At 31.4% G+C, this 27,175-nt stretch overlaps 1 protein-coding gene across 1 annotated transcript in view; it reads left to right on the forward strand.

Moving 5' to 3' along the window:
* Positions 1-348: 348 nt before the first annotated feature.
* The window catches only part of LOC114127776 (epidermal growth factor receptor), a 77,493-nt gene continuing 50,666 nt past the window's right edge, over positions 349-27,175 (forward strand). Inside the window, exon 1 of the mRNA XM_050198157.1 lies at positions 349-906. Within this exon, the coding sequence (XP_050054114.1) occupies positions 825-906 (82 nt within the window). The 5' untranslated portion in view covers positions 349-824. The remainder of the gene's footprint in view (positions 907-27,175) is intronic.

Raw genomic sequence — 27,175 nt, forward strand, 5'->3', positions numbered from 1 at the left:
AATATTTTAGAAACAAAAAATCTTAAGTAAGTCAGTAATTGAATAAGAGGAATACGTAATAATATAATATAACATCATACTATACCGTCTGCGAGCCGTATAATCGCGCGTGCGTGCGCGTTTGCGCGCATGGGTACCGGGAAATTCGCACGCTGCCGCGCCCAGTCGAGACGCCCCCCACCCACTAACCGCGCACGACCGACTCACGCCGATAGATGGCGTGGCGTCCGGTGGCGAAGAGTGTGCATTGTCATACGGGCTCGTACGACGCGGTTACCGGTTGCCACCGGAGAAATAATAATAATAATAATATTATCCGCGCACGCTGCAGTCGTGTGGACTGGTAGTACCAGACATCAGTAGTACGGTATCGCTCTGCTAGTGTATCGCGGTCGACATCGCCGTCGTCGTCCTCTCGATCGGTATCAGTGCGCGTTTTTCGTTTTATCGTGTGCGATTATTCTCCCGTGTATTATTTTCGACTTGGTCTCTTAAATCGTTCGTACCGCTAATGTGCGGCATTGCGTCTTCCGGTTGAATAAAAATCGACTTAACGACATCGTCTCTCTCACACACCCTTCGACCGTCGGGACACCTGTTGTAATCGGTCGTAGTCTTCTGATGGTTTCTGATCTCGTGTCGACGCGATGGTAATTTCGTCGTCAACGGCGTCGAACCGTTCGCGGCTCTACTGTGCGGCCGAGTGACGAGGAGCAACGGGAAACCCGATTGCGTGAATAGACGTGAAAAAAATACCGTCCGTTTTCCGACCACCGTACGCGTGTACGTTGTCTTGTTCTCGGGTTCGAAGTGTCCGCGATACGATGCCGGGCCTACAGCAGTGGATTTTCGCGACGTTGCTGTTGACACACGCGGTGCTTGAAACCCATCAGGTGGAAGAACGAGGTGAGTGATGATTACGATTATGACGACAAAACGATATTTTTATTTTTTTACGATAATTTATAGGTAGTATTATTTAGGTGTATAAAATATAGTATATTAATCGTCGCGATATTCATGATAATCCGATCTGCTGATCAACTATGCTGTTGTGTTAATTTAGACGCGTATTATCCGTACGGTTGTAAAAATAAATAATTTCTTATATATTATTATGCAGTATTGTTAAATGTATATATACGCCGTGTTCAGCGGGTGATGTAATGACGACGGTGGGTGGTGGTCACGTGTCGGTGAAATCTTAACCGTAGGACGTCAAACGATCTTCGTGGAGGGTATATTCGATATGGTACAATATAATATTATCATCATTCATCGACCTGAACCGAAATTGATATAATGAACAATTTAGAGGGGACAACTGAAAATTCTTAATTACTCTTTTTCAAAGGGATTTAAACGGAATAGACGGATAAGCCGTTTACAATAACTCGTCACGATATTATTTTATCTTTTTTTTTACATCAACACATACGGATGTGATGTTTAAGTATTGTGGATTAGGTTGCGATGACTCTCTTCGATCGAATTCATACGATATCTTTGCAGATAAAGCAGTGTACATTATTATCGTATAGATAGGGAGGCACTTTTCTATTTCGGATTTACAATAACGGGGTCAAACACTTGATATCTCGCAGTACACGGTATCATTTATTTGACTTGCTTGTTATGCCTTTTATTCTTCTTTATTGTCTATTGCATGCGTGTGATACGATACATTTATTTTTCAATATCGAATAGATAAAAATATGAATTCCATGAATAACCACTTGACTCCGTAATTTAATTAATAATTATAAAAACGCATTCTTTTTTACTATTATTTAATAGACTCGATACAGTACCTATTTACAAGTACATTATTTACATCCTTAACAATGAAAATGTGTACACATACCTAATTAGGTACTGTATCGCTTACTTAAAATGTAAATCAGTTTTAAAATTTAAAATTTAAATACCGTGCTTGAAACTATTGAATTATTCATTTTTGATAAAACTTTTAATTCTTAAGGTACAATCCAAATAATAATAATAATAATAACAATAACTGACAGATTAATTGACAATTAAAAATTACATCCACTTTACGTCTTTACATATTTATTCACATTATTATTAACTACATTACTAAACAGTAGCTTGTTTTTTACTTTGGTTTTACTACGTGATTAAATTGTTAAAATATATAACTATTTTAGGTACGTTGTTGGAAATAACATTAGCAATAATAAGAAATTGTATGAAATTGTATTTATTAGTATTGTTCTCGGTATTGTTAGATATTTTAAAACAGGTAGGTATTAATATTTGGTTTTATAAGTTACTTGGTGAATTATTTAAATTCTTGAAGTAGTAATATACAGTTTCAATTTTACACCAATAAGTAAATATACAATATTTAAAAGTGTATTGATTACTTGGGCAAAAATCGAAAGAGGTGTTATCTACTTGGCTAATATATTTCAATTAACAATTATATACATAGCCCATAGGTACTCCGATATTATAATATACCTACCATGAAGTAAATTAGCGTATAATTCAAATAGGTATAACTTAGTTATTACTTATTTGATGATTTTGGAAAACAATTAAATTGATAATTTTGACTAGGTTGATATCTACCTACGGCGTTTATAAATAAAGAAAAGTTATATTAAATAACTTTAGGAATTACTAATTATAACAAAGAATTATTTAGTTAATAATAAATAAAGAATTTGATTTATTTATAAAATCAATTCCCATTTTTACTTAACTCGTTCAGACATCACATATCCGACTACTTTAAAATTTGAATCATTTATAATATGTCCAACGATATGGTGGTTATAATAATAACAAAACTATTTAATTAATGTTAAGAAATATTTCTTACAGATTGTAGTATTATAATATGAAAATATTATACATAACTATTATGTTTATTTATACACCTTTGTTCGCGGGGAATAATTAATGGACTGGTGAAAAATTTTTTTGTTAATAGAAGAATTCCCATTTCCATTCAAAATATATGTTCTTTTACTTATGGTCTTGTTTTATTCCGTTTCCTCCACGGACTCGGCTCTGGTGTTGGTACACGTAAGACGAGTTTTTATTCATCGCAAATTTCGCCCTGTCTCGATAATATTCATAACTATTACTTTAGGTCGTTTACTCGTTTATGTTAATGCTAATGCAGGTCGTAGCTAAAGGCTAAAAAAATTTGCATTATTTGTCTTTCAGCGCACAATAATAAACGTGCATTATTTTCAAGTGGTATTCTTAGAATGTTTAGGTGATATATAAATAATAATATTATTAAAAGCGTAGTCGCCGCGATCGTATTGTATTGTGTTGTCACAGCAAGAGGTCCAGTCACCAAACAATTCTTGCATTATACGATCTATATTATTGTTAGTAGTTATCAGTATCGCAATCGTGTTTTGTTTATGACCATTTTCACTTTTAGAAATACGAATCTTACAATGCGTAGACACTACAATAAAAACCAGGATATTATTTGAAAATACCGTGTTTGTAGAGGTTTTAGATAAGGTCTGAGATTATGATTTAAAATACTTCTCCAATTCATAAATTTTTTGATTTACAATAATGTGTGTTATTTTTTTTATCTCGATTTTAAGTTTTCATAAATTTTTACAGTAACAATAAGCTTTAAAATTTATCTAGGTACATATTTATAAAGCCCATACATTTATACAATATACTAAAAGTGCACATATATAATTGAGTAGCTTAATATAATATTATGTGCATAATTTAAACTAAAAAGTGCTAATTCTATGCTAAGTTGGTAATATATTTTAGATTTACATTGATGATAGTAAATGTATTAATAAAAATAAAAATAAAGTTGTTATTTTAAATGATAACAATTCAACTATAAAAACTAAGTCATAACAGATACCTACCTATCCATATTTGTCAATTGTATAATAGTTTAATTTACGCGTGAAAATAGTAACTTGTTCTTAGTCGGTAAATATTAAGGTTTGATTCTGATCAAAATTTGATAAGTCAAAATGCAAAATGGTACTTTTTGTCCAAATTAACAATAAATAAATTGACACGACTATTAAAAAAAAAATTAATTATTTACGTTTAAGATTTGAGATTTTGTTTTAAAAAATATCTTTAAATACTTATTTAAATTGAATGTCGTTGCATAAAAATATTTAGCGTTAGTCTAACATTTTTTTTGATTTTGATTATCTTGACTTTTAGTCATCAATCATAGGTAATGAGTCTTATAAAAATAAATGTATTGAAACAACATAAGTATCTACAGAACTCTCTCAAAACGCCGTCTTGTAAGTTTTAATTTTAATTTTTAATATATAATTTATTAATCAGCATTATTTAATTTTATCATAACACAGTAATAAATGTAAAAATACTAAATGCTAAAATTGAATTAAATTTTTCTATAAATCTTAGTTTTTTATTTTAGTGGTCATGTATAACAATGCATATGTAGTCTAAGACAATCCAATATTAAGTGTAAACAAAACAAGTATAGACTAAATAAATAATTCTCAATCCAAAAACTACAATTTAGCTACAAACATAATTCCGACGTGGCGTCAACTATTATAGTTGGTAGGTATATATTTCAATGCATCAATACATCATATTAGTATACGCCCGCAGAATTTAATAGTACTATGACAGTTATAATCATTGTTCTCCTCGTTTACGTATCCTTCTGTTACGACGACGTTTCCGTGTCTATCGGTCCCTTTTGCTGAGCACGCGGTTCAGATACCACTCGGGTTCTTTTCAAAAAATGTTAAGTAAAACTCGCTATTAAACCGTCAACGGTTTTAATTATTGGAACCGGATGGACGTCACGAACATCCGAGGTGTAAGATTACTGTTTATTTCCTCTATTCAGGGGTGTTGATGAGAGGATGTAGAACCTGAGTAGGAAATGTGCACACGCAAGGGTTGCGGAAGGCGCACATATTTCTTTTATATGAATAATTTTATAATCATATTATATACACGGATTATCTTGTGAACGCCCGGATTAAGGGTTTGTACGTGATCCGGTTGGAAGTGTGCGTGTATGTTTTTTGAAAAGGTTTTTATATTTTTATAAGTGGCGCCCATAATGGGGTTGGCGGCCCCTCTTCCCGCTTTGAGACGTGGACTTTATTAAGTATAACGTTAAATGGGGCTTTTTAATATTTAGGGATACAAATAATTAAACGCATCGTCAAATCTGTATATTGTAGTATCTATTCATCGTAATGCTCAATGAAATGCAAAGGATGCGTTTAAAATATGAGAAGACATAAAATATTGGATTATTCATTTGTGTAGAAGGTATACGAGTAACCTCCATAATATGGAGACTACTTTTAGTAAATCTTTATAGGTATACTTTCAAAAAACAAAAGTAAATATATTAAAATATATATATTATATATATGTATTTATTTTTTGTTTTTAAAAGATATATCTAATGTACCTATATCCTAGCAGGGAACATTAAGAATCATGTAATAAATGAATTGCTTAATGCTTAATGTAAGAAGCCACCCATGTAGTGGGTGAATTATTCTTTTTTTATTTATTTTTTTTAAACTTTAAACTGTAGCTGATGACTGCAACAATTTATTTTAAATTTTCTAACAGATCAACAGAAATCTTGATTTTTTCGTCTTTAAAAGTTAAATTAGATATGTTTAAACAATAAACATATGTATCAAAATGAGTGTAATTAAATTTAACAATTATTAAACGTTATCTGTACGTTTTATTATAAATTAAAAGTTAATTGCAGTTGAAAAAAGTGAACAAGCTACCAATCGCCACGATAAGTTCTATAATTCTATACATAATATATTATATATAAATATTATTTTATTCATTTATAGATAAGTTAATATAAAGGCCCTACTGTCCTAGTTAGTGGTAAGTGGTCTGTAATTTATTTCACAAAAGTACATTATTTTTTATGTGATATGGTGTTCTTATGTGTTTCTTTTATTGGTAATTACTAATCACCTATTTATTATATTTTAATTTCGCTCTGTAATATGACCTTTTATCTAGATTTAGCAGAGTTTGTAACATGCAATGATTAAGTTAATTTATATTATTGAAATTTAATTCTTTAAATCAATAGACTGCATATTTTACTAACTTTTTCAATCAAAACATCTTCATCTTTGATATAACTTGTTGATATTATTTAAGCAAAGTTTATAATTATTTTCAGTTTTACAAAGTTTAAATTGTATTTGTAATACATTTTAAAGTAACAGTTACGTAATAATTTTATACTTTTTAATGCTTTTATTTGGATATCGAACATAGATAACTATAATGTAAACTACTATAAGACCTCGTGTAAGATTTGGTATTCTTATATATATATATATATTGTACTAGTATCGAAAAACTTAACTCACCAATGAACCACAAGGACAATAATCTTACTTAACTATTGAAATTAAGTAAATTTAAATATGGTGGCTTATGAGTTATAACATTTATTTATAGAATATTAAAAACATAACAATTTCATTACCTCTCATAATCTACGTTATTATAATTGCTATCCAACAATAAATAAATGCATTATTAAATATGTATTTTATATAAATAATGAACGGTTCACTGTGAACCGGTTAAGTTAATACCTATTTGAATTACGCAAACTTGTTAACCCTAACAAATAATAATAAAAAATGTTATTTATCATTCAATATTCACGGTTCAAATTACGGTAAGTGTCTATGGTGCACTGTATCGCGTCTTTTTTTATGTTCTAAGATAGTTAAAATTATACTCTAATATAATCAAGTTCTCTGACCTTAGCCATGGATTAGGTAAGTGTGTAAGATCTAGACTTTTTTTTTAATTTTGGTTCAACTATCTTCGTGATGATGTTGTTGGTGTCAAATTTCGTCGAACTGTGAAAGAATAAAAAAAACATAACAACGGTCTTGTGGGCAACTGATTAAGGTCGATTAATACGACCCGTTGGCGACATAATATACGCTTGTTCTTTGTCGACGAATCAATTTTTTTCCAACTTCGTTCATCGAGATTAAAATTATGTCATTGATTTTTTTTTTTAAATTTAAGCAGCTTGGTATTAAACAAAACAAATCGATTTGCCAATTGTATATTTCAAAAGATATGTTAATTTAAAAATACACATAGTTGTTCACTATAAAAACTATTGAAACTAGTTCAGAAAAAATTATAATAATAATAATATTAACTAAATATAAGTTGGACGTTTAGGTATAGTATGATACATAAATATTTATTGCATATAGTGTATTTATTTTAAATGTATGTATAACTTATTTACTATCACATTTTAAATAACATTTTTTTTTATGCTACAGTGTTTAATATTTTTTTGTCTTGTAAATTGAACTTGTTATTGTAATTTATATTAATCGTAATAATAATTATGTTATTTATACAACAATTTATCATTTATTTATTATACAGTATACACCATTATATTTAAACGCCTACTAATTACAAATATTTTTTTTTAAACTTAAATACATTTTATTATATAATGTATCTTAAAATACGCTGAAATAATTCAATAATATAATGTAATGATTAATGAATATAATGACTCTCATGATTGACGTCCTACATACAATTCATTTTGTCACAACAGTCCACTTTTGGAACCAATAAATTAGGATCATAAAAATTGGATGTTTACAACGTATTTAAGAGACTCGTGCAAGTGAGCATACCGATGTGGTGCCACTTGTCACGACTCATGAACGAAAGAAAAAACAGGGTTAGGAACCACCTTATTTTAAAGTGGCGTGCCTCCGTATAAACGGCGACAGTAATAAACCAGAACCAATCGGTTTAATGACAGCGGCTGGTCAGAAAGGATGTGAATTCCTATAACAGGCGCCCGACCCTCCCTATAATAACCATGTATCGGGTGCACTTCTCGCGCAATCTTAAGTGGAAAACGATTTCTATTACCTGTGGACAATGCATTGGCTTCCAACCGAGAAGGTATACTGACCGTTGGGTTGGGCAAAATCAATTTTTTCTATGTCGAACATTTATTATCAAATTATTTGAATTATTTTCTTAGAATCCTTTTAAATTATATTCTTTTTGTCATGACTCATGAGTAATAATAATAAATAATTCGAACAGTGTGGTTGTCAAAATATAAAATTGGTATTTATTCAAAAAATACATTATTATTTCGATGAAGTTATATTTTTTCAATATTGCAAGCTACTTATATAACAATTTAATATCGTATTATTTTATATAAAAAGCTCGACTTATGAATTATTAATTATACTTGTAACTCATGATTTATGTATACACTCATCATTCGTATGGTTTTTTTAAAACTAAGTGACACGTCGAATTATTGTTAATTTCAAGTATTTTTAAGGATAAATACAATGCTATTATTTTTAGAAATAACGGCTGATCTCTTCTCAGGCTCCTCTTAAACAGCATGTTGATCGGCGCTAACCAATACAAAACAGATGTGACCCAGACGATAAAAATTTAATTTTGTTTTTGTTTTTTTCTCGTTATTATTTTGACTGTTTTATTAATTATTTTAAAACGAATTTACTACTAATATTTTTTACAAAGATATAGTTGCTTATCGGTGCAGCTTTTTCCGTGTACTATTTGTAAAATATTTTTTCAACCTTGAACTTTCTCAACTAAGATCAGTATCTTGATCGACAAGTGGCGATTATTTAGTATATTGTGTTGTATATTTTCTAAGTCTCTCATCTTCTGTCTCTATATATATATAAAAAAAAAAAAAAAAAACGAAAAAGAAACATTCCTTCAGAATTGGCGTACACCAACCACTCATGGCAGTAATTAACTAATTTAGTACTGGGTCACAGAATTGTATAGATGGCTCACCTAATTTTAAAAACTCGCTCAATGATACTTAAAAAATGTTTGTACGTATATTAAGTTTAATTGAAAATTAATAATATTGAATTATTGCAGTACATACAACATATAGCCATATTTTATTGAAAACAACTAATATAATATATATATATAAGTATCGGTATGGTAGGTATATTATATTATATTATAATATATTCTTATGTAGTCATTGTTGGTAATTAATTCTAATTACTTAATGATGTTTGATTCAAATGTTTACTCTTTTTTATAATTGCCCAATACCTAATAGTAGAAATAATAATTATTTTATATTTACCTAGTCAAATTATATACTAATATTATAATAATTAATAAGATATTACCAAAAATAACTAATAAGCAGTCATAAACTCATATTGTATAAGTTGCAACAAAATGATATTCAATGATATTTATTTATCTGACGTTAATTGAATACCTAACCTTATTATTCTTTAAAATATTCATGTAAAAACAAAAACCGCATCTAACTATTAAATTAAGTTGAATACTTATATTGTAGTTTATCGAGACTATACTATTACTGTATATTATTATGTATATTGTATATAGTTCTATGTATAAAAAAACGATTCTTAACGATATAGTATTTTAGCTTTAAATCTATACCGTTTAAAAATCAATCATCTGACGGTTAATAATTATTATTCTTGTATGATGCCTATATTTAAGTGGAATAAACAAAAAAGAACAAGAGCTCCACCATATTTTATTTAAACACAAGTCAATGACAATATTTATTGGCGAACAATGATAATTATACGATGCGATATCGCGTGCGCGTATACATATAGGTACGATACGATATATCTCGCGCGTCGGGGGCGGGGGAAGGACTTGATTTATTTGGTACAAAAAAAATCTCTCACGTATATAAATACACGGAAAATCAATGAAGTACCCGAACACGTTTTTTCTATTTCAGTAATCCGCTACATCCATTGTTGGACACTTTTTTTTGGGGGGATCAATTGAAAAATATACGGTCGTTTCGGAAGTACTCGAGTTACTCTCCATCATAACGCTCTGCTATATTACCTTCAGCACATCACGGCCGGTGTTTTTATGTACACCGTATTACGATTGTATATTATAATATTTACACGATGGTCTTGTTTGTGCCCGCGTGCACGCGAGATAATCTCGAGAGGCGGAAGGATTCCCACGACGAGGAGTCCCGCGCACCAGCGGCAGCAGCCGATGCAGCCAGCGGTAGCGCTCCGCGAGTGTGCATGCATGTGCGACGTTGCCAACGATGACAGGTGTGTAGACGGGACGGGTGTGGGTGGCTACGGCGGCTACGGGTGGTGGAGGGGCAGGTGTGTGCCGCGAAGCAGGTGGCCATATACTTCTCCGGGTTCTCACGACCTTCCATGCACATTATATACGCATAAGGTCCCGTTTTCGTGGATTTCTTTTTTTTGGGCCCGCGACACGACCACGGTCTATGCGTCTATATATGTATAACAATAATAACATAATCGTCATTTACATGCACCTAATTATAGTGTTATATTATGATATTATAAGAGCGCGCTTTTCGAATTGAAGGGCCCGTACGGTTTTTCGTGCTATACTCATATTAAGCCCTCTTCGGGATTCCGACGATAATAACCCACGAACGGATCATCCCTTTCAAGATCTGCGGTGCTTTTTAGCCCCGGATTAGATGGGAAAGCAAATAGAAAAAAAAAATCAAAAAAATAAATAGACGGGAGGTTTTAACTAAAGAGTTTAAACATTACAGAAGTCAATATAATTTTACTTTAACGCTCACACACACACACATATATATATATGTATATAAATATATATGTGTGTATTTTGTTCATGCTCAAGTATAACGTTTGAATTATTGTGTTTTCAAGAATACAATAATCCAAAACTACGAGCACTTTCAATATTAAAAAATAACTTACAATATGAAAGAAAAAAACAAACGATAACTATTAGTGACTTTTTAAAAATATGTCCTCGAGATGCATATTTTTTAAAATAACCGAGTTCTTTTTTACATTTAATTTGATCTTGAAGAGCATTCAACAACCGTCAGACACGACCTTGGATACATTTTTTTATATCAGTGAATATAATATTTACGAAGATTTTTAACTCGTCCTATATGATAGACAATATTCTACTAAGTTTTTTTTTTTGATTTTGTTATTTTTTAGACACGCGATGGTAACCGCGACTATATGTAACCACTGAATGGGATCTGTCATGAGGCTCTAGCTGGCCGGCCGGTGTATGCGCGTATATAGGGGGTTATTGTACTTGGACGTGCCCGGTATGAAGGTATGTTCCGTTCACACTTCACCGAACACGATGAATTGAAAGTACAAAAAAAAGTGTGTATAATATTGTAGGAAAACCTCGTCTGAATAGAAATTCCATTCGGTATAGACATGAGGCATAAAAATATTAGACGCTGCGCGTGTACCACCACAGAGCACGTCGTAGCTCTCGACGATGGGCTAATTAAAAAATAAAAATTAAACATCTAACAAGAAGACGATAGGTTCTTAAATTCCAGTATACTCACATTCGTATAGAGCACTTTTAGTCTTAATGATATGTCTCCACAGTTTTAATTTAATTTTCGTAAACTTATAAACTCTTAATTATATCTATATGGTATAATATTTCATAAATACATTTCAATCATATCATCATATAATTATTACAATTTAAATAAGAGAAATAAGTTAAGGATGTTTACTATTGGCCTAATGAATTTATGTACCTAGGTACTTCCTAATAATTCAGTAATATATATTCGTATTAAAAATAATAAGCTGTATAATAATTAATAAACAATGAATGACCATATTAAATAAAAAGAATTTTAGCAGTTAATTGGTTTTCTACATTTTCTGTATCGTGGGAATTGCGTGCAATTAATTTAGTTGACCCAAAATAGTATTAAAATTGTTACAACTACTTACAGTTCGACTAAACTAATGCTTTTAAAAATATTTAATGAAAACTTTGTTCAACCTATTTATATCCTAATTTCATAATAATTCTATATTTCACTCAGACAAACACTGCACGTTGTACATGCTAATTAGGTAGTTGTTTTTTGTTTGTTTTGCTTTAGATCTCTACATTTTGAGATGCTCTGACTACCAAATTATTAGCATTATAATTTCACAGCCCCTCGATGATACTTGTGTGTCATGTATTTCACTCGAGTTAAGTGTTAAAATAAATGGCGTATTTTATCTTTTTCATGAGTTTTATTGTTAGGTATATGTACTAGAATTTTTTGATGATGCATTTTTTTAAAAATGTTTGTAGTATAACTACGTTGATTAAAAGATCTTTAAAAGTTATATTTTATTAATAGTAAACTAAAATATTGATGGACGAATAAGAGTATTATTAAAGTATACCAATATTATCAAAACAGTTTTATTATTTTACAAAATAAATGGTTTTTTTGTTATTTTAATTGGAATCGCTACTTATACTTGAATAATAAATATAAAGTAATAATTAATAAGTACCTATTAACTTACTTAAATACTTATGAAATCGCGGACGAAGAAATTATCATTTCATAACGAAACTTTATAAAGTACTCTCAAATAATTCATTGCGCATAAGCAATGTTTGTATTTTTTTAAATATCTAGTGATGACATAACGTTTGTTAAATATTAATAATGATTAAATATCTCAAAAATACAATAGATCAATCGCTTATCGCGTAGTTTGAAAAAATAATACGAATACTTATGTGTAAAAACTAAAAATAATTGCTGCAAGTAGCACAAAAAGTATAATATAAATATTTATCAATTACCAACAGGTATTGAATATAATAAATACATATTATAGTACCTAATTCAGATTTAACTCATAATAAAGGATCGTGAATACCTTATTTGTTTATTTATTGTTTTTATTTGAGGAACTATGAGCATATTATACGACTCAAAACATATTAATATTTAAGTCCTATATTATTTTTGTATTTGTATTTAGATTTTAGAACATAATCATTTGTAATATGTGAGTAGATAATAATATATGTTCGTAAAATAGAGAAACTTTGATAAGTCTGTAGGCTATTTTCTATAATTTTTTTATTAAAATTGTTCTGATTTTTTACACTGTTTGTCTGTTTTTTTTTAAACCCGATCATTAAAAAAATATTTGGTAAACTGATATAGATGGTTTATTATACGAGTAGTGTATTTTCAAAGGGTTATTTCGATACGGAGAATTTTGACCGCACGCTAGTCCACTGCCGTTATCGGCTAGATAGACCCCCTCGAGTGTTTGTTTGTTTTAACCGACAATAATGATGGCTGCAACTTTTGAATGGAACCGGTTTCCTCATTCAGATGATGCCCTGGAGGTAAAAATACAAAGTAGATAATAATTATTGCCTATATTGTCTTGTAGCCCACCGCATGCGTATAACTCACCCGACAACTTAATTTATATTAATCGGTATTATTCTACCTTTCAATCCCGTCCCCATGAGCTATTTGCTCACGATTTATTTCCCCATATTCATTTTCCATTCATCATATTATTCTGTTATATTTGCATAATATATCGACCGGTTTTGAATTTGCTCATAGATTTTCCTCTTAGATTCGAAAATCAATTGCAGTGATAGAGACTATACGAATAAAACAGTACACATTTTATACAATTATTTCAAAACTTTTTCGTTTCTTAATACAGAGTTATTGATTAAAACCTCATGCCATCATCATATTAATATATTGAAATATTGTGATGAACTTATGAACTATCATTTCGAGTTGTTTTTTATATGTATACTTATTTATTACGCCCGATAAGTAAGTAAAAAAATAATTATTACGTAAAAAGAAAACTTAAAATAAATACCATACGACAAGATAAATATATTTTATAAATTTAATTCGTTACATTATTCTTTATCTGGAAAATTATCAAATCATGATATCTAATATATTATCTAAATATTCTAAACACAACAAAACAAAGAATGTTGATCATTTAAAATGTTATCAAAATTATATTTTCAATGATTTTTAAGTATTTAAAAATAAGACATTATTGCAGAAAATATTGAATGGACAAAAATATAACTTTTATAAAAAATATATAAATATATAAATATATATATTTTAGCAATCGATAAATTAATATTTTTGTGATACTTAATAAATTAATTCTTTTTGGACGTCAAAATGTACTTTAAATACTCGTAGTTTTGGTTAGTAAATAATATTTTATTTATCATTTGACACAACTATAATTTTGTTACTTGTTGGTTTTTTTTTATGAAACTAACGAAATTTATGCAGTTGAATGTTTGTAATTTGTACAGATAGTTTTTCAAAACAATTTAACTATAACTAAAATAATTTAAAATACTATGTGTTGTACAGCGTTAATATTCTTTGTAAAAATAAAAAAGTTCTAGTGTTTTTTTGAAAATAATATGTGTCTTTCTAAATAATTAAACTTGTTTTTAGAGGTAGATTTGATGACAGTATAGATAATAATCTAGCAAATACGTGACCAGATTATAACATTACTATTCACTTGTCAAAGACCATGTATACCAATGGTAAAGCCCATAAACATTGAGTCGTGTACACAAATGCATCATAAATAATTTTTAAGTACCTACCTATATGTTTGTATATTGTTGAATAATTATTTTTCTTGAATATCTAACAAAATAATGACTTTATTTCATGTTTCATATTTTATTTAGAATTTTAATATCTATATTTATCCTTATTCGCCGTTGGCAAATAAACAAATAGAAATTGAAAAATACTAGGTATGCCTATAATTATTTGAGTTTAATATCATTAAATAAAACTTACTCATTTTTAAACTTATTTAAAATATTAATATAAGTAGGTAGTTTTATATGTATTAATAATATATGTTGTAAAAGTATGAATTAATACTGTTTTTAAGTATATTAAAGTAGGGTAAAGTATAGGTTTATAGAATCCAAAATTAATTATAAAAATTCGATGTCGCCATGTAATTATAGTAATATTTACGTACACGGCGTCAATTAATTATTAATAGTATCATTACATTCGTTTCTCCAGTGTAGGGTAATATTGTGATTTGTATTGTTTGTGTTTTTTTATGAGTTATTCTACATTTCAAAACATTAATACGAAAAACAAAACTTGACATTCAACCCAAAATTTTCTTGTCCCGCTATCAAGAGGTTAAAACTTAAAAAGTAGATGGATATTTATTTTAAAAAATCTTATGACAGTTACTTGTTTAAAGTTTAAATGTATTATGTAATAATTTGCCTAAAAATAGGGTGGGAAAATCTGGTAAAGTAGATGTTTATACTGATTTACATAAACAACACATAAAAAACATCGTTATAATTAATAGTTCTTAAAGATTATTATTAATACAAGTATGTCTATCCGGTAAATAGAGTATACATTTAATTATTAAAAAACAACTTAAATATTTAAATATTTGTTCTGAAGAAAGGATTTTTTAGGAACGTTGTAAAAAAATTGTTCTCATAATAAAAAATGAAAAAAAAAATGTGTTGAATATCAACTGACTGACATTATACATGTTCACGAAGGAAGTTTCTTTGAAATGTATTGTACTTCAAAAGACCGTTATATTTTCTTTATTTGATTAAGTTCCGGTCGTCACGATGAGAACCTCCTCAATGCAATTTATTTAGTGAGCGAGGGTTATTTAAATGTAAACCACGCCTGCTCCGGTTCTTCTTCTTACGCGGATTTATCAAACCGATTATCATATTACTTCCGACAAAATCGTAAGGACAAACTGAAACACAACACTGTGCTACATAACATAATATAAAACGAATATAGTATTTATATAGAAAAAATTAATATTCTCTAGTTTTTGAGGATATATATTATATAATATAGCTACGTCATTATAACATATTTTTCAACTTAGCGCGGGATTTTAAGGCACCCTTATAATTACTATAGAAATCCGGAAATCCCATATGGACGACCCACATTCGTCATTTATACACGTCTCCGTCTGTCATTTTTTTCTCACAGTAAAATATATGGCCAAATGTGGCTCGTTAAAATCAAAACCAACCTGAGTATAATATTCTACCCACGCTCACGTGTATATTATACAAAACGGTTAAAAATTATGCCACATTCAAATCATCAATAATGATTTCTTCATTTTGATTTTTTGGGTTGCTGCTTTAGTGCTACCATACATTTCTCAAATTATTTATACTAGATTATAATGTAATCATAACTAATTTTATCTGTCGAAACAGCTATTATTAAATAATGTTTTATCAGCAGGAATATTATAGATAAGGTGGCAGACGGCGGTTGCATAAATTCTTTATCGGATGTGCTCGAATGCTTGTACACACCAAAATAAACATATTTCATCCCCATGATATGCGTAGGTTTTCTCTGTCTATTGTCGGTATAGACTTGAATCAAATATTTAATATACGTCATAATATAATATCATGTAGTCATAGTAGCATACTAGCATACCCCCGGAAACTACGTATTACAACTGTATACTTCATCGTTTACGCATACGAGTATACAATAAAATTATGTTCTTAAACGTGATTAAATTCAAGTACCTACGGTGGCTATCGAGTATCGACGTCTATAAATCTAAAACGTTACTATTGTATTTATTATTATAAATTATAATGTGTATCTGCTTAAGTTGTTAACTTAGTGGGAAATTAAAGTTTGCCTGTCCGTCTAAGATAATAAAGTTTGATATAGGTCTATTAGGTATTAATATCATCAATGATGCGTGTGGGTTTTTAAAGGTTTATCGGATTTGTCGAGGCACTCGTTTGAAAGTGGTAAGTACGTAATATCGCGATTCGTTTCGGCGAGCTATCGCGGGATCTCGTCTCGTTATCCAAGCCTTGAAAACTCGTTAAAAATTTGTCGTGTAAAATAATTATAATCGTGACGATCACGCACTTCATTCAATTATTATTGCGTTAACATTTTTCATATAACGCAAACTTAAATAAATACAACGTTGCACGTTTTCGCTCAAGTAAATCGCTACCTATATAATATAGTACTCGTGTACCTCTATGACGTACAATACTTTTCTTTGAATATAATATAGTGTAGCTCATATAATGAATATAATATTACAGTGTATTTACGTGATTTCTTGCAGGAATTTCTTTTTTTTCCTGGATTAAACGCTTTTTTTTGACAGCGGTATAGAAGAGACTTCTCTCGGGTTTGAGGAGGGCCCTATGTGTGTGTGTGTGTGTGTGTATGTGTATGAATGCGAGATACTGTGTACGGCGGCGGCGGAGTGCGTATATACTCTTCACATGCACACGATCGGAGCGGCAGCAGCTATTTTGTCAAGGGGAGTCGCCGGAGCGTGGCCGTGTTCTCTCCGGTCGTTTTCGGTCCCGGCAACGTTGCCAAGTCTCCCCGGTCTGCACCACATCGCGTGTGCGTCTTCTCCAACAGGTAGTCGTCGTCGTCGTCGTCGCGACTCCGATATAGCGCTGCTACCGTGTACCTACTATACACCCTACCTACCTACCGCTGTACCGACGATACTCGTCCGAATTCCATTCTACGACCGCAACGTCTCCGAGTGCACACGCACGCATACGCGTCATTGCAGCACATACTTATATATATATATATATGTATAATAATAAATATATAAGTATGTGCGTGTGTATTAAATATTTATATATCTGTATATTATGTTTATAACATTCGTATCATTATGTATGTACGGGCACATATTATGATGATTTATAACATCGTGTACGCTCTCAATGGCCGCCACTGCCCGCTGGTTACTCTCGTTCTTGTTATTATTTCCCCTGCCTCCGACATCACCCTCACACCCCTTCGAGCTCACGTACCCGTTTCGGTAATCGTTTTGAATCGATTATACGTAGTTATATGATATATTATACCTAGGTTCGTCTGGATCCGCGGTCTTAAGACGTCTCTCGACACGACCGCGACGGCGGGTTTCGTACAATATATTATATATGATCGTCGTCGAATGACGAGTTTCTTTTCGAAATATGCGCGCGAGCTACGTTTTGGTTTTCAATTTTTCATGATAACATACCTGCGCCTACACAAATAATATATACACTCCGTATATAGCTGCTAGCCGTGGCGGTACTTTATACATGGTGTAATTGGTGTAACGTGTACCCATATAATGTACTTATTATTGTGATAAATTTTGATTTTGATTTTATTCTAGACCGCGTGATTTATAGAGCTCACGTATATAAACGTATAGTTGTAATCGTGTGTGTGCGTGTGTGCTCGCGTATCCGATCATTCCGATTGTCTTTTATACATCATTATAATAATATATTATAATATTGCTTCTACATCGTAAAATGCGTACCTGCAAGTTCTAATCGAGGTTCCAATGTGGGACGCCGCGGATACGCGGTGAAGTTATTATTGTTGCTATGTATACATAATATTATACGTTTTACGACGATCCTAACTCTGATTCCCGATGAGAAAATGTATTATGCATTAGAGTTTACATCTGACCCGCAAACGTCTATAAGCGCTATGCATTTTTAAATACGCCGCAGACAAATATAAATATTGACGTTTTTAATTGAATGGTTTTAATTAACTGTGCGCAATATGAGAAAAATCTTAATAACTGCAGCTATACTTGCTGGTTGAGATACATTCTATGCCGAGATGTCGATGTCGTAATATTGATTTACAGCATAATAATAATATGATGGCCAATGTTTTTCTTTATTATTGTTAATGCATAATGTTATATTATAATATAGCTGCAGCTTCGTCGGTTGTGAATTGTATTGTTTATCGCGTTTCCTACTACTTGTGTGCGATTGTTACGAGGTTAATAACTGGGCTAGGTCGGTAGACTACAGTCAGTCTCCGTGAACCATTTTGTAACAATAATGGTTATATTATTTGTTTTGTTTTATTTTTATCTTTCCTCTTATTATTTTTTTTTCATTTTAATATATCTAGTAATATTCATAAGATTGTATTATTATTCTTAAGACGAACCTTGTAAATTCGGTCGCGGTTGTTAAATATCAAGGCAACACATGCAATATGATCGTAAAAATAAAATAATTCAAATTATAATGCAACCCAAAAGAAGTGTAATGTATATTTGTTTACTATTTTGAGTCGTTTATTTTAATTCTATATGTTAACGTAATACAGTATAAAATATTACTTACCTAATAAGTATAAAAGCAAAAAACACGGTATATTAATTGTAGCCTGTTGGTAAAAGTGGGTTTGGTAATGAAGTTTCTTCAAAATATATTCAAACAAATGTATTTATGATAGTCTATATATAATAACATTGACCACATACCTCTTATATATGCAATTGATTTTAAATTTTTCAAAAACAAACATTTGTATGCAAGATCAGTCTATGTATGTAGACGGTAATATTTTCAAATATGCGACTGTTATAGCAGATCCAAAATATGTGATGAGCTGTCGAGTATAAATTTATTAGTTCTTCGTGAACAACATTTAAAACGAAACGAATATGATTTTATTTTATAAAGCTTTAAATTAACGACTATTGGATGCTATATATTAAAAACCACGAAAAAACTAATTTAACAATGTTCTTTGCTTCGATGGTTGGAAAGCTTGCAATGTCAAGCATCTGTTGAAAATATACAAAGTGGAGGTTACCTATTATACTATAGCTTATGTTGTATTATGTCGCGAGGATGAGGATATAATATTACTGAAAATCGTTGTTTCTGAAAAATGAACGTGTAAAGACTATTCTAGTTTTTTTTAAATAATTATTGCTGGCACACTGAATATCATATTCACGTGGCCGTGAAGTGAAACCAATTAAATTCTCACAAGACCGCCTACTGCTGACTATATTACTACTGGCATTAGGTTGTTTTTAAATACAGAAGGCACGTCTAGTTTATTGAAAAGTACCCCCCGAGGAAACCGTGTTTTGACGGTTCGTTAGTGTTTCCTGTTTGGTGTCCCTTATTATTGAAGCGGGGAGGTTGTGCAAAGCACCCGGAACATCGCACCTGTGACCCCGATCTCGCTTCCCCAGAAAAAAAAACAGCATAATATTGTAGGAAGTACTCCCCCTAGTTGTGTGCACACCACAACAATATTCTGTGAACCACAAAATAATATATAATATTATTAGACAGGTCTTTTTCTAACGGTGACAGTATTTTATCCGTCAATATCTCCGCGGTACACAAGCGTCGCATTTCTTATGTCCAACGGGGAAAGTGAGGGGTCGTCGACCAAAAACAGGTCTCCAGCTGACCGGTTTTGCTCGGCGGTTGACCATTTACAGAAACGAAACTCGCGATCGCGGAAACGCGAATCAAAGTCAATACTCTTTGGATTGATGGGGAATAAAGGGAAAAAAGCCGAGCCGACAGTTAAAGAACCTAGTGAACGCGCACAATTCTACTCCGCATGTGTGTGTGTGACGTGTGCATACTATACGTATACAGTGAACATTATAGAAAAAATATCTCCTTTCTCCGAAACGTTTCATTCCTTCTGTCGTCGTCGTGCACCGGTCATACAAGCCAAGTATGCGAGAAATAGGTAGTAGGTTCATTGAAATATTGATATTCTACAGTTACTGCAGCACCACCCGTTTTTGTTTTTAAAAACCTATGTGGAATAACCGAATAAATATGCATAGGTACATGTTAAACATAACTGTCAATTTATAATTTATTGCCTCAGAATTACGTTCATTGCCGTATATATTTATGTAAACTATGGTAGGTACTGACATAAAAATAAGTTAGCTAAGATAACATCATATTATAACGCAATAGATAATATAAATAATAATAAGATGTTACCTACAATAGTCCCAGTGTAAGGTTAATTTTAGTAAAATGTTAATTGTTTAGTGGTTAATGCTAATAGTTAATTGTTTTGCAAGCGGAAAAAATATATTCAAGTTCTTTAAATAAGTTACCATTATTATTATATTAAATCACACTATTATGATAGTCCTGTTTCAATTTTGGAAATGCTGTACAAATTTATTGTAAATTGTAATTCTTATAAATTAAAACCGAGCAGTTATTGTAACAAAACGTCAACTCGTTAAGGAAAATTAAATTTTATTTATTTTACGCCGTTTAATAGCAACACGTGCAGCAGTTTGAAACAATATATTATGGACCGCAATATTATATCTTTGTGCGATTGGTCTGTGTAAAAAAAAAAAAAATAAAATAAAAACGAGCACGTTAATTTGAAATCTAATCGTGTACGAAATGAATCGCGTCACATGTAAACAAGGCTGTTGTTAAATAATAATAATAAAAAAATACGAAAACTAAGTACAAAAAAACCAAAGACAGCGGCTTTTGAACGTCTGCCAGATACATTGCCAATGGAGCGTGTATACCACAACGACAAATGCAACGGCAACGCCGACGGGTCCGTGTGTAAAATATCAATTTGCCGGTTTATTGGGCAACGAATTTTTAACACTCCGCCAAAATACATATTGTCTTGCTAAACACATGGTTTGATGTTTTGTTCTTGGACTCTCGCATGATTTGCCCATCAATATCGAACTTAATAATAATTGTCATAAAAACAAAAATTACTTTGTTCAAAAATCGGTCGTTTATACTCACTGCGGTGACGAATTAGCGCGTTGTTTGCATGTAAGTAGGTACTTGCAAAACTAGTTTGAACTCTAAATTCCTATTCGGTGCTCCAAAATAGATGCAATCATCTTTTTTTCTAAACAATTTTTTGTATTGACTGCAGCATTATACTCGTACCTAAATTATATGGCGGATGTTGTTATGTATTTCTTAACAAGAATGTTAGAATTTACAGTTGCAGCTCAGTGATTCCTTTTAACGACTAAAACTCATTATGACGAAAATGATGAGTATTTTGTTTACAAAATTCTAAGTTTTTTAAAATAACATTTTTGAAAAATCATAATATTTTTTACTATGTCTATTTATCGTCACGGTATTCGTTCTCTTAATGCGTTGAATTTGTACGTATTATTATAATTTTCGTCATGTCAGTATTCAAGATAGAGTCGTAGGAGTATTATACCTTTCAAAAAAAAAAAAAAAAACGACGTAATAACATAATTTTTGAATTGTGCCGTTGACACGCGTATATAAGAGAATAGTATATAGGGAGTAAAATTGCAGTATATCCGGACTCCCTTAAATAGCGCCCCCTGCTGTGCAGATCGTTAATGGGGCAGAGGTTTTGTACACGCGCAATTCATTCCGTCTGTAAATATTATTGCGTAATTATTTAAAAGGAATATAGGCATAATTAATATGAATTCAGTACTTACATATTCTATATAAATATGTACAGCCTATTGTCTAGGTACGGTTACAGATGGTTTTATTCGAATAGTAAGTTTGTTGAGTTGCAAGATTAAGTGCGAATGTGCTGTTACGTATTACTTATTAAGATTTGAGTGATGGCAGTGGTATCTACACCATAAAACAATCTTGTACTTATATAGAGTAATATAAACTATGGTTTATATAACCTATATATAACTATACCTATATAATAATACAATATCGTCAATATCTATTCTGTTGTATTTTATAATTGTTAAATATTAATTATTATAAAAGAATAATAGTTTTATGTCAAACATAAATAAATACCTAATTAATATTTACACCTGTATGTGAGAAGATAATTTTTTTTTAATCTCATTTATCAATATTATATCAAGCTTTTTTTATTTCCATAAATGCTTTGTATTTTTAGCGCGATGTTTATCGGCATATATTACTCGAACATAATAATAAATTATTATCAATGATATGAGGTTGTTTGAACGACGCGATAATTATCATTGGTGAATTCTTCTCCCATTAGTCACTATCTTGCGTGTATGGATAACGTATAAAATAATATAGTATCATATTCTATAATATTTTATATTACACGCTACACTTTATGATATCGTTTCGTCTCGCGGTGGTTTACCCCCTGGTCCTTATGACGGTCGGTAATCCGGACGGCTGATGGAGATGGAAGTCTTCGGTGGCAGGATTGGAATTCTAGATAAAAAATCGACTCTATACAATGGTGCGGGATAGTTAATGGTTTAATTGAGTATCTATGTACCTACATAGTTTTTAGAGCAGAGATTCCCGACCAGGGTGCTCCGAACTTTATTTAGGGTTCCGCGAAATTATTTGAAATGTATTTTTATCATATTTTTTATGCAATAATAATTAAAAATAAAAATATATAGTTAATTTTCAATGTAATAATTTGTTTTATAAAATATAATGTGTGTAAGTTATAATATATTATATAATCTGCATCATATTACTTTTGTTTATACTTATGCACTGTTAAATAAAACCTAAGTTGTCAATAGGGTACCTCCAGATTTTTAGAAAATGACTAAGGGTGCCGTGAGTCAAAAAAGGTTGGGAACCTCTGTTTTAGAGTATATTATACGCATTATAATAATATAGGTACACTATCGGTGGCGGCTTCAGTCCGCGGTGTATTATTAGAATATCATAACGGCGCAAATCCAGATTGTACGTCGTCGTAATATTAATTCCTACGCGCAGAATGAGCGAGCATATTATCATACGTTTAGCTCCCACAGCCTCCACGGTCAAATCTACCTCCGCGTTTGTAAACCGCGAAGTCCTTCGACGCTCATGTTTTGCCGCGGACTCGGGAGTGCGATACGTCGTAGCGTGGGCGCAAATATTATAATGTAGTCGTTTTTAGGTTAATTACCACGGTTCGATTACAATAGTATGCTATTATAGTATTATTATATCATTATGTGTTACACACGCGGCTCGGCGCGGCTGTTTCGTAGTTTTGTTTGTCCAAGTACAAAATATAACTGCGGATTGGTTCAGGACAGGTCTCAACGCGTGCGTTGGTCGAAATTATTCTTCTAATCAAAACATTGTCGAAAATACGAAATCTGAAAAATATTGCCGCATAGTTCGTAGGAATTATTCAAATATTCGTTTTATTGTGTAAGTGTTTCTTAAAAGTCAGGCAGTGATCAAGTGATGTCGCGGTATTTAAACCGAAAATAGTTGAACGATAATTACTGCGTGATTTCCGTCGTTAATTTTAGTACATCATAAAGTCATTAGACACTCATAGTTAAAATAATTCGTATTTTCATATTATAATATTTTGAAAATTTTGATAACAATGTTTAAACGTATATAGTAGTATTTACATACTAGTAATTGTCATGTACACTAATGTTTGTAGGTAGATATTATTATTATTTGAATAAAAAAATACATATATTTTCTCTATTTATTTTGTACATACGTCTGAGCCTTACCATATTATTATAATCAAAACATGTATTTAATACGTATAGAGTGTTTAATAAATTATATTAGTTATGTAACACAATAACTATTATCCTATAGCATTATACACATATTATAATATTTTGTTTCTACGATTTTTTTTTCACGGCCATTAGTGCGTGCAGTATACCGTGGTGTATTCGTGGTTTCACCCGGTCTCATCGTACGGCGATAGATACCGTCATCGTATTTAAACGTTTTCGCTGTACATTTTTATATCGTGTCGTCGTAATGCGCGATCAGTCGCGCGATGGCCTGCAGCGAACCACGAGAAGGAGAGACTGGAGAGGTGCTCCCGCCGTCGTCTCCCACGCGCACCGAAATATTATTTTTCCTCTACTTACACCGGTGTGTTACGACGTCGGGGCGAGCGCACCTGTAGATTCCGCGTTGTTATGATAATATAATAATATATTATGTCGTTGCGTATTATAATATTATGTGCGTGTGCTGGTCGAGGGCACTCCGAAACGCGCTCATTTCGCCGGTAAAAAATTAAATAAATAAACACAAATGACCATCATTGACGGTTCGCGGCGCGGATATACGTATTATTATAATAAGTCGTATATTACGTGGCACAAAATCGTCACGTGCGCCCGCCGATTGGCGATCGAATAAACTTGTGTAATAATAACAATAATTTAGTCCGCGTCACCCGATGACTTTACCTATATACTTACTGTATTATAAAACCCGCAGTCGATAATAATATTATTATTGTTGTATTATGACACGTCGGGTTCGCGCCTAAGACACTTGACGTGCCGACGCGGCGTAGGTATATATTATTATTATTACTAATATTGTTAGAATATTCAATACGCGACGGATGACGACCACCGTTATTATTGTTATCGTTTATAAATGTATAACAATTAAAAACGCACATACCGCGGGAGGTAATTTTTACACTCTCGATTCGTGTCGGTTAACGAGACGTCAGTGGAATAATTTACAAGCGTGTAGTGTCGGCTTTAACGTCTTTATCAGTGTCGCGTATAACATATTATAAATATTATATTGTTGTTTTAGATTTATTTCTAGATAGTCCTTCATTATCTTTGCGAATATAGTTTACGTGCGTTTTGACAAATGATAAGAATTTTATTAATTTTTTTCTTCCCTTCCGCCGATCGACAACAACGTAGATAAATACCAATAGATTTGTTCACAGACAAAAAATTATTATTCTACAACGTTAGGCTACGAAAACGCCCGATGACGCTCTGTGTAGGCAACCCGACTGCCATCGGCCAACAAACGTGTTCGTTGGGTTGTGACGAGCGCCCGTTTGGGTTCTCATGTTTTTATCATATTGAGCACCACGAATATTGTTTTAATATTTTATAGTTATACTCACCGGTCGCTATAGAAGTATAAAATTAAAATATCGATTAAAGCCCATGCCCTAGATGGCTAAATAATAATATTCTTACCATCTTTATGTTCAAATAAACGATACAAAATGGATTCTTTTTAACGCTCTAATTTACTATGTTGTACATCACTTGTACGTTTAAACGTTTGTGTTAGACGGAGACATCAGGTCATGCGGGTGTAACTACGTCTTCTTAAATTAATGATACCGTAGACACATTAATGCGACTCGTAATGTGTAAGTGAGTTTGTGTCACTGTGCGTCGATTACGCGTGTAGATATGGTTTTTGGTATATCACAAAATTTCATATTTTTATAATATTTTGTAGGTGCCGCGTAATTTTTAGTGAACACTTTACGATTGCTGGTAATTTTCAATAAATTAATGATTATAAGTTTACATTGTAATACGATATGCCGCTGTGTGTGAGATAACAGTCACATTTATACGTAAAACAATATTCAAACATGTTTTTCTCTTTGAGCACTTGTGCAATACTGTACCGTAATAAGATATTTACACGTAAATTGACCAGTCAATTTAACGTTGAATATTTTTGTGAATGATTTTTCTAAAGAAATTAACTTTATCTACCAAACGAATGAATGAAATAACTTCATGACAAATTGACAAAACTCTATCGGTTATAATTAATCGTATTGCATACTTGCATAATATACTAAATGACGAAGCTTTGTGCGTCAATATAATAGAATGCCGTCTAATATAATATCAGCCATCAGATAATACCAGGAAATGTGAGTGTATTGAATTCAATAATCCCCCTCTCCGCCATCATACATGTAATTTTTATTTTAATGAATGGTTAATAAATAAAAAAATTTCGCATATTTACGATGTAATGGACATTTTGTTACACTGTTTTACAAGCCATTATGAATTGTGATGTAATGGCAAATATTATAAAATCGTCAAAACGCGCGCGCTAAACGGTTAGTATAGTTATACAACATTTTTTAACGATGATGACCTAACGTTATTGTCTGTATATTAAGAATTTATTGTAAGATTTTTACTGTTGAACATTTTCGTTACCGGTAAAGACACGAACTTACAATTTTTATTATGATTCTAATAATGCATTCTCAATAAATTTCTCATCCACTTATCAATTAACATAATATGATATCGCGTCTCAACTGTAGCTGCAGGCCGAAGAAAAGATTTACAAATTCGATGTGGGCTTCTAAACACGATATCCCCCATCGTCATCGGATCTAAGATTGCGTTACAGAACTATATTTTATAATATCATTTCTCCTGCCCGCATTTTACACCCGATCGGTTCCGGCCACGTCGAGTAGTGGCTCCGTTTCATAATACGTTTGTCACGAAAATAGTAGTGAAGATATTATAGTTTTAAGCCAAATTAACCGCACGCATTTTTAAGCATGAATATCAGCTATTGAAGTTGAATATATATTAAGTAACAATTTAACAAGTACAAA

Source organism: Aphis gossypii, chromosome 1 (genome assembly GCF_020184175.1).
Source record: "Aphis gossypii isolate Hap1 chromosome 1, ASM2018417v2, whole genome shotgun sequence".
Classification (NCBI taxonomy): domain Eukaryota; kingdom Metazoa; phylum Arthropoda; class Insecta; order Hemiptera; family Aphididae; genus Aphis; species Aphis gossypii.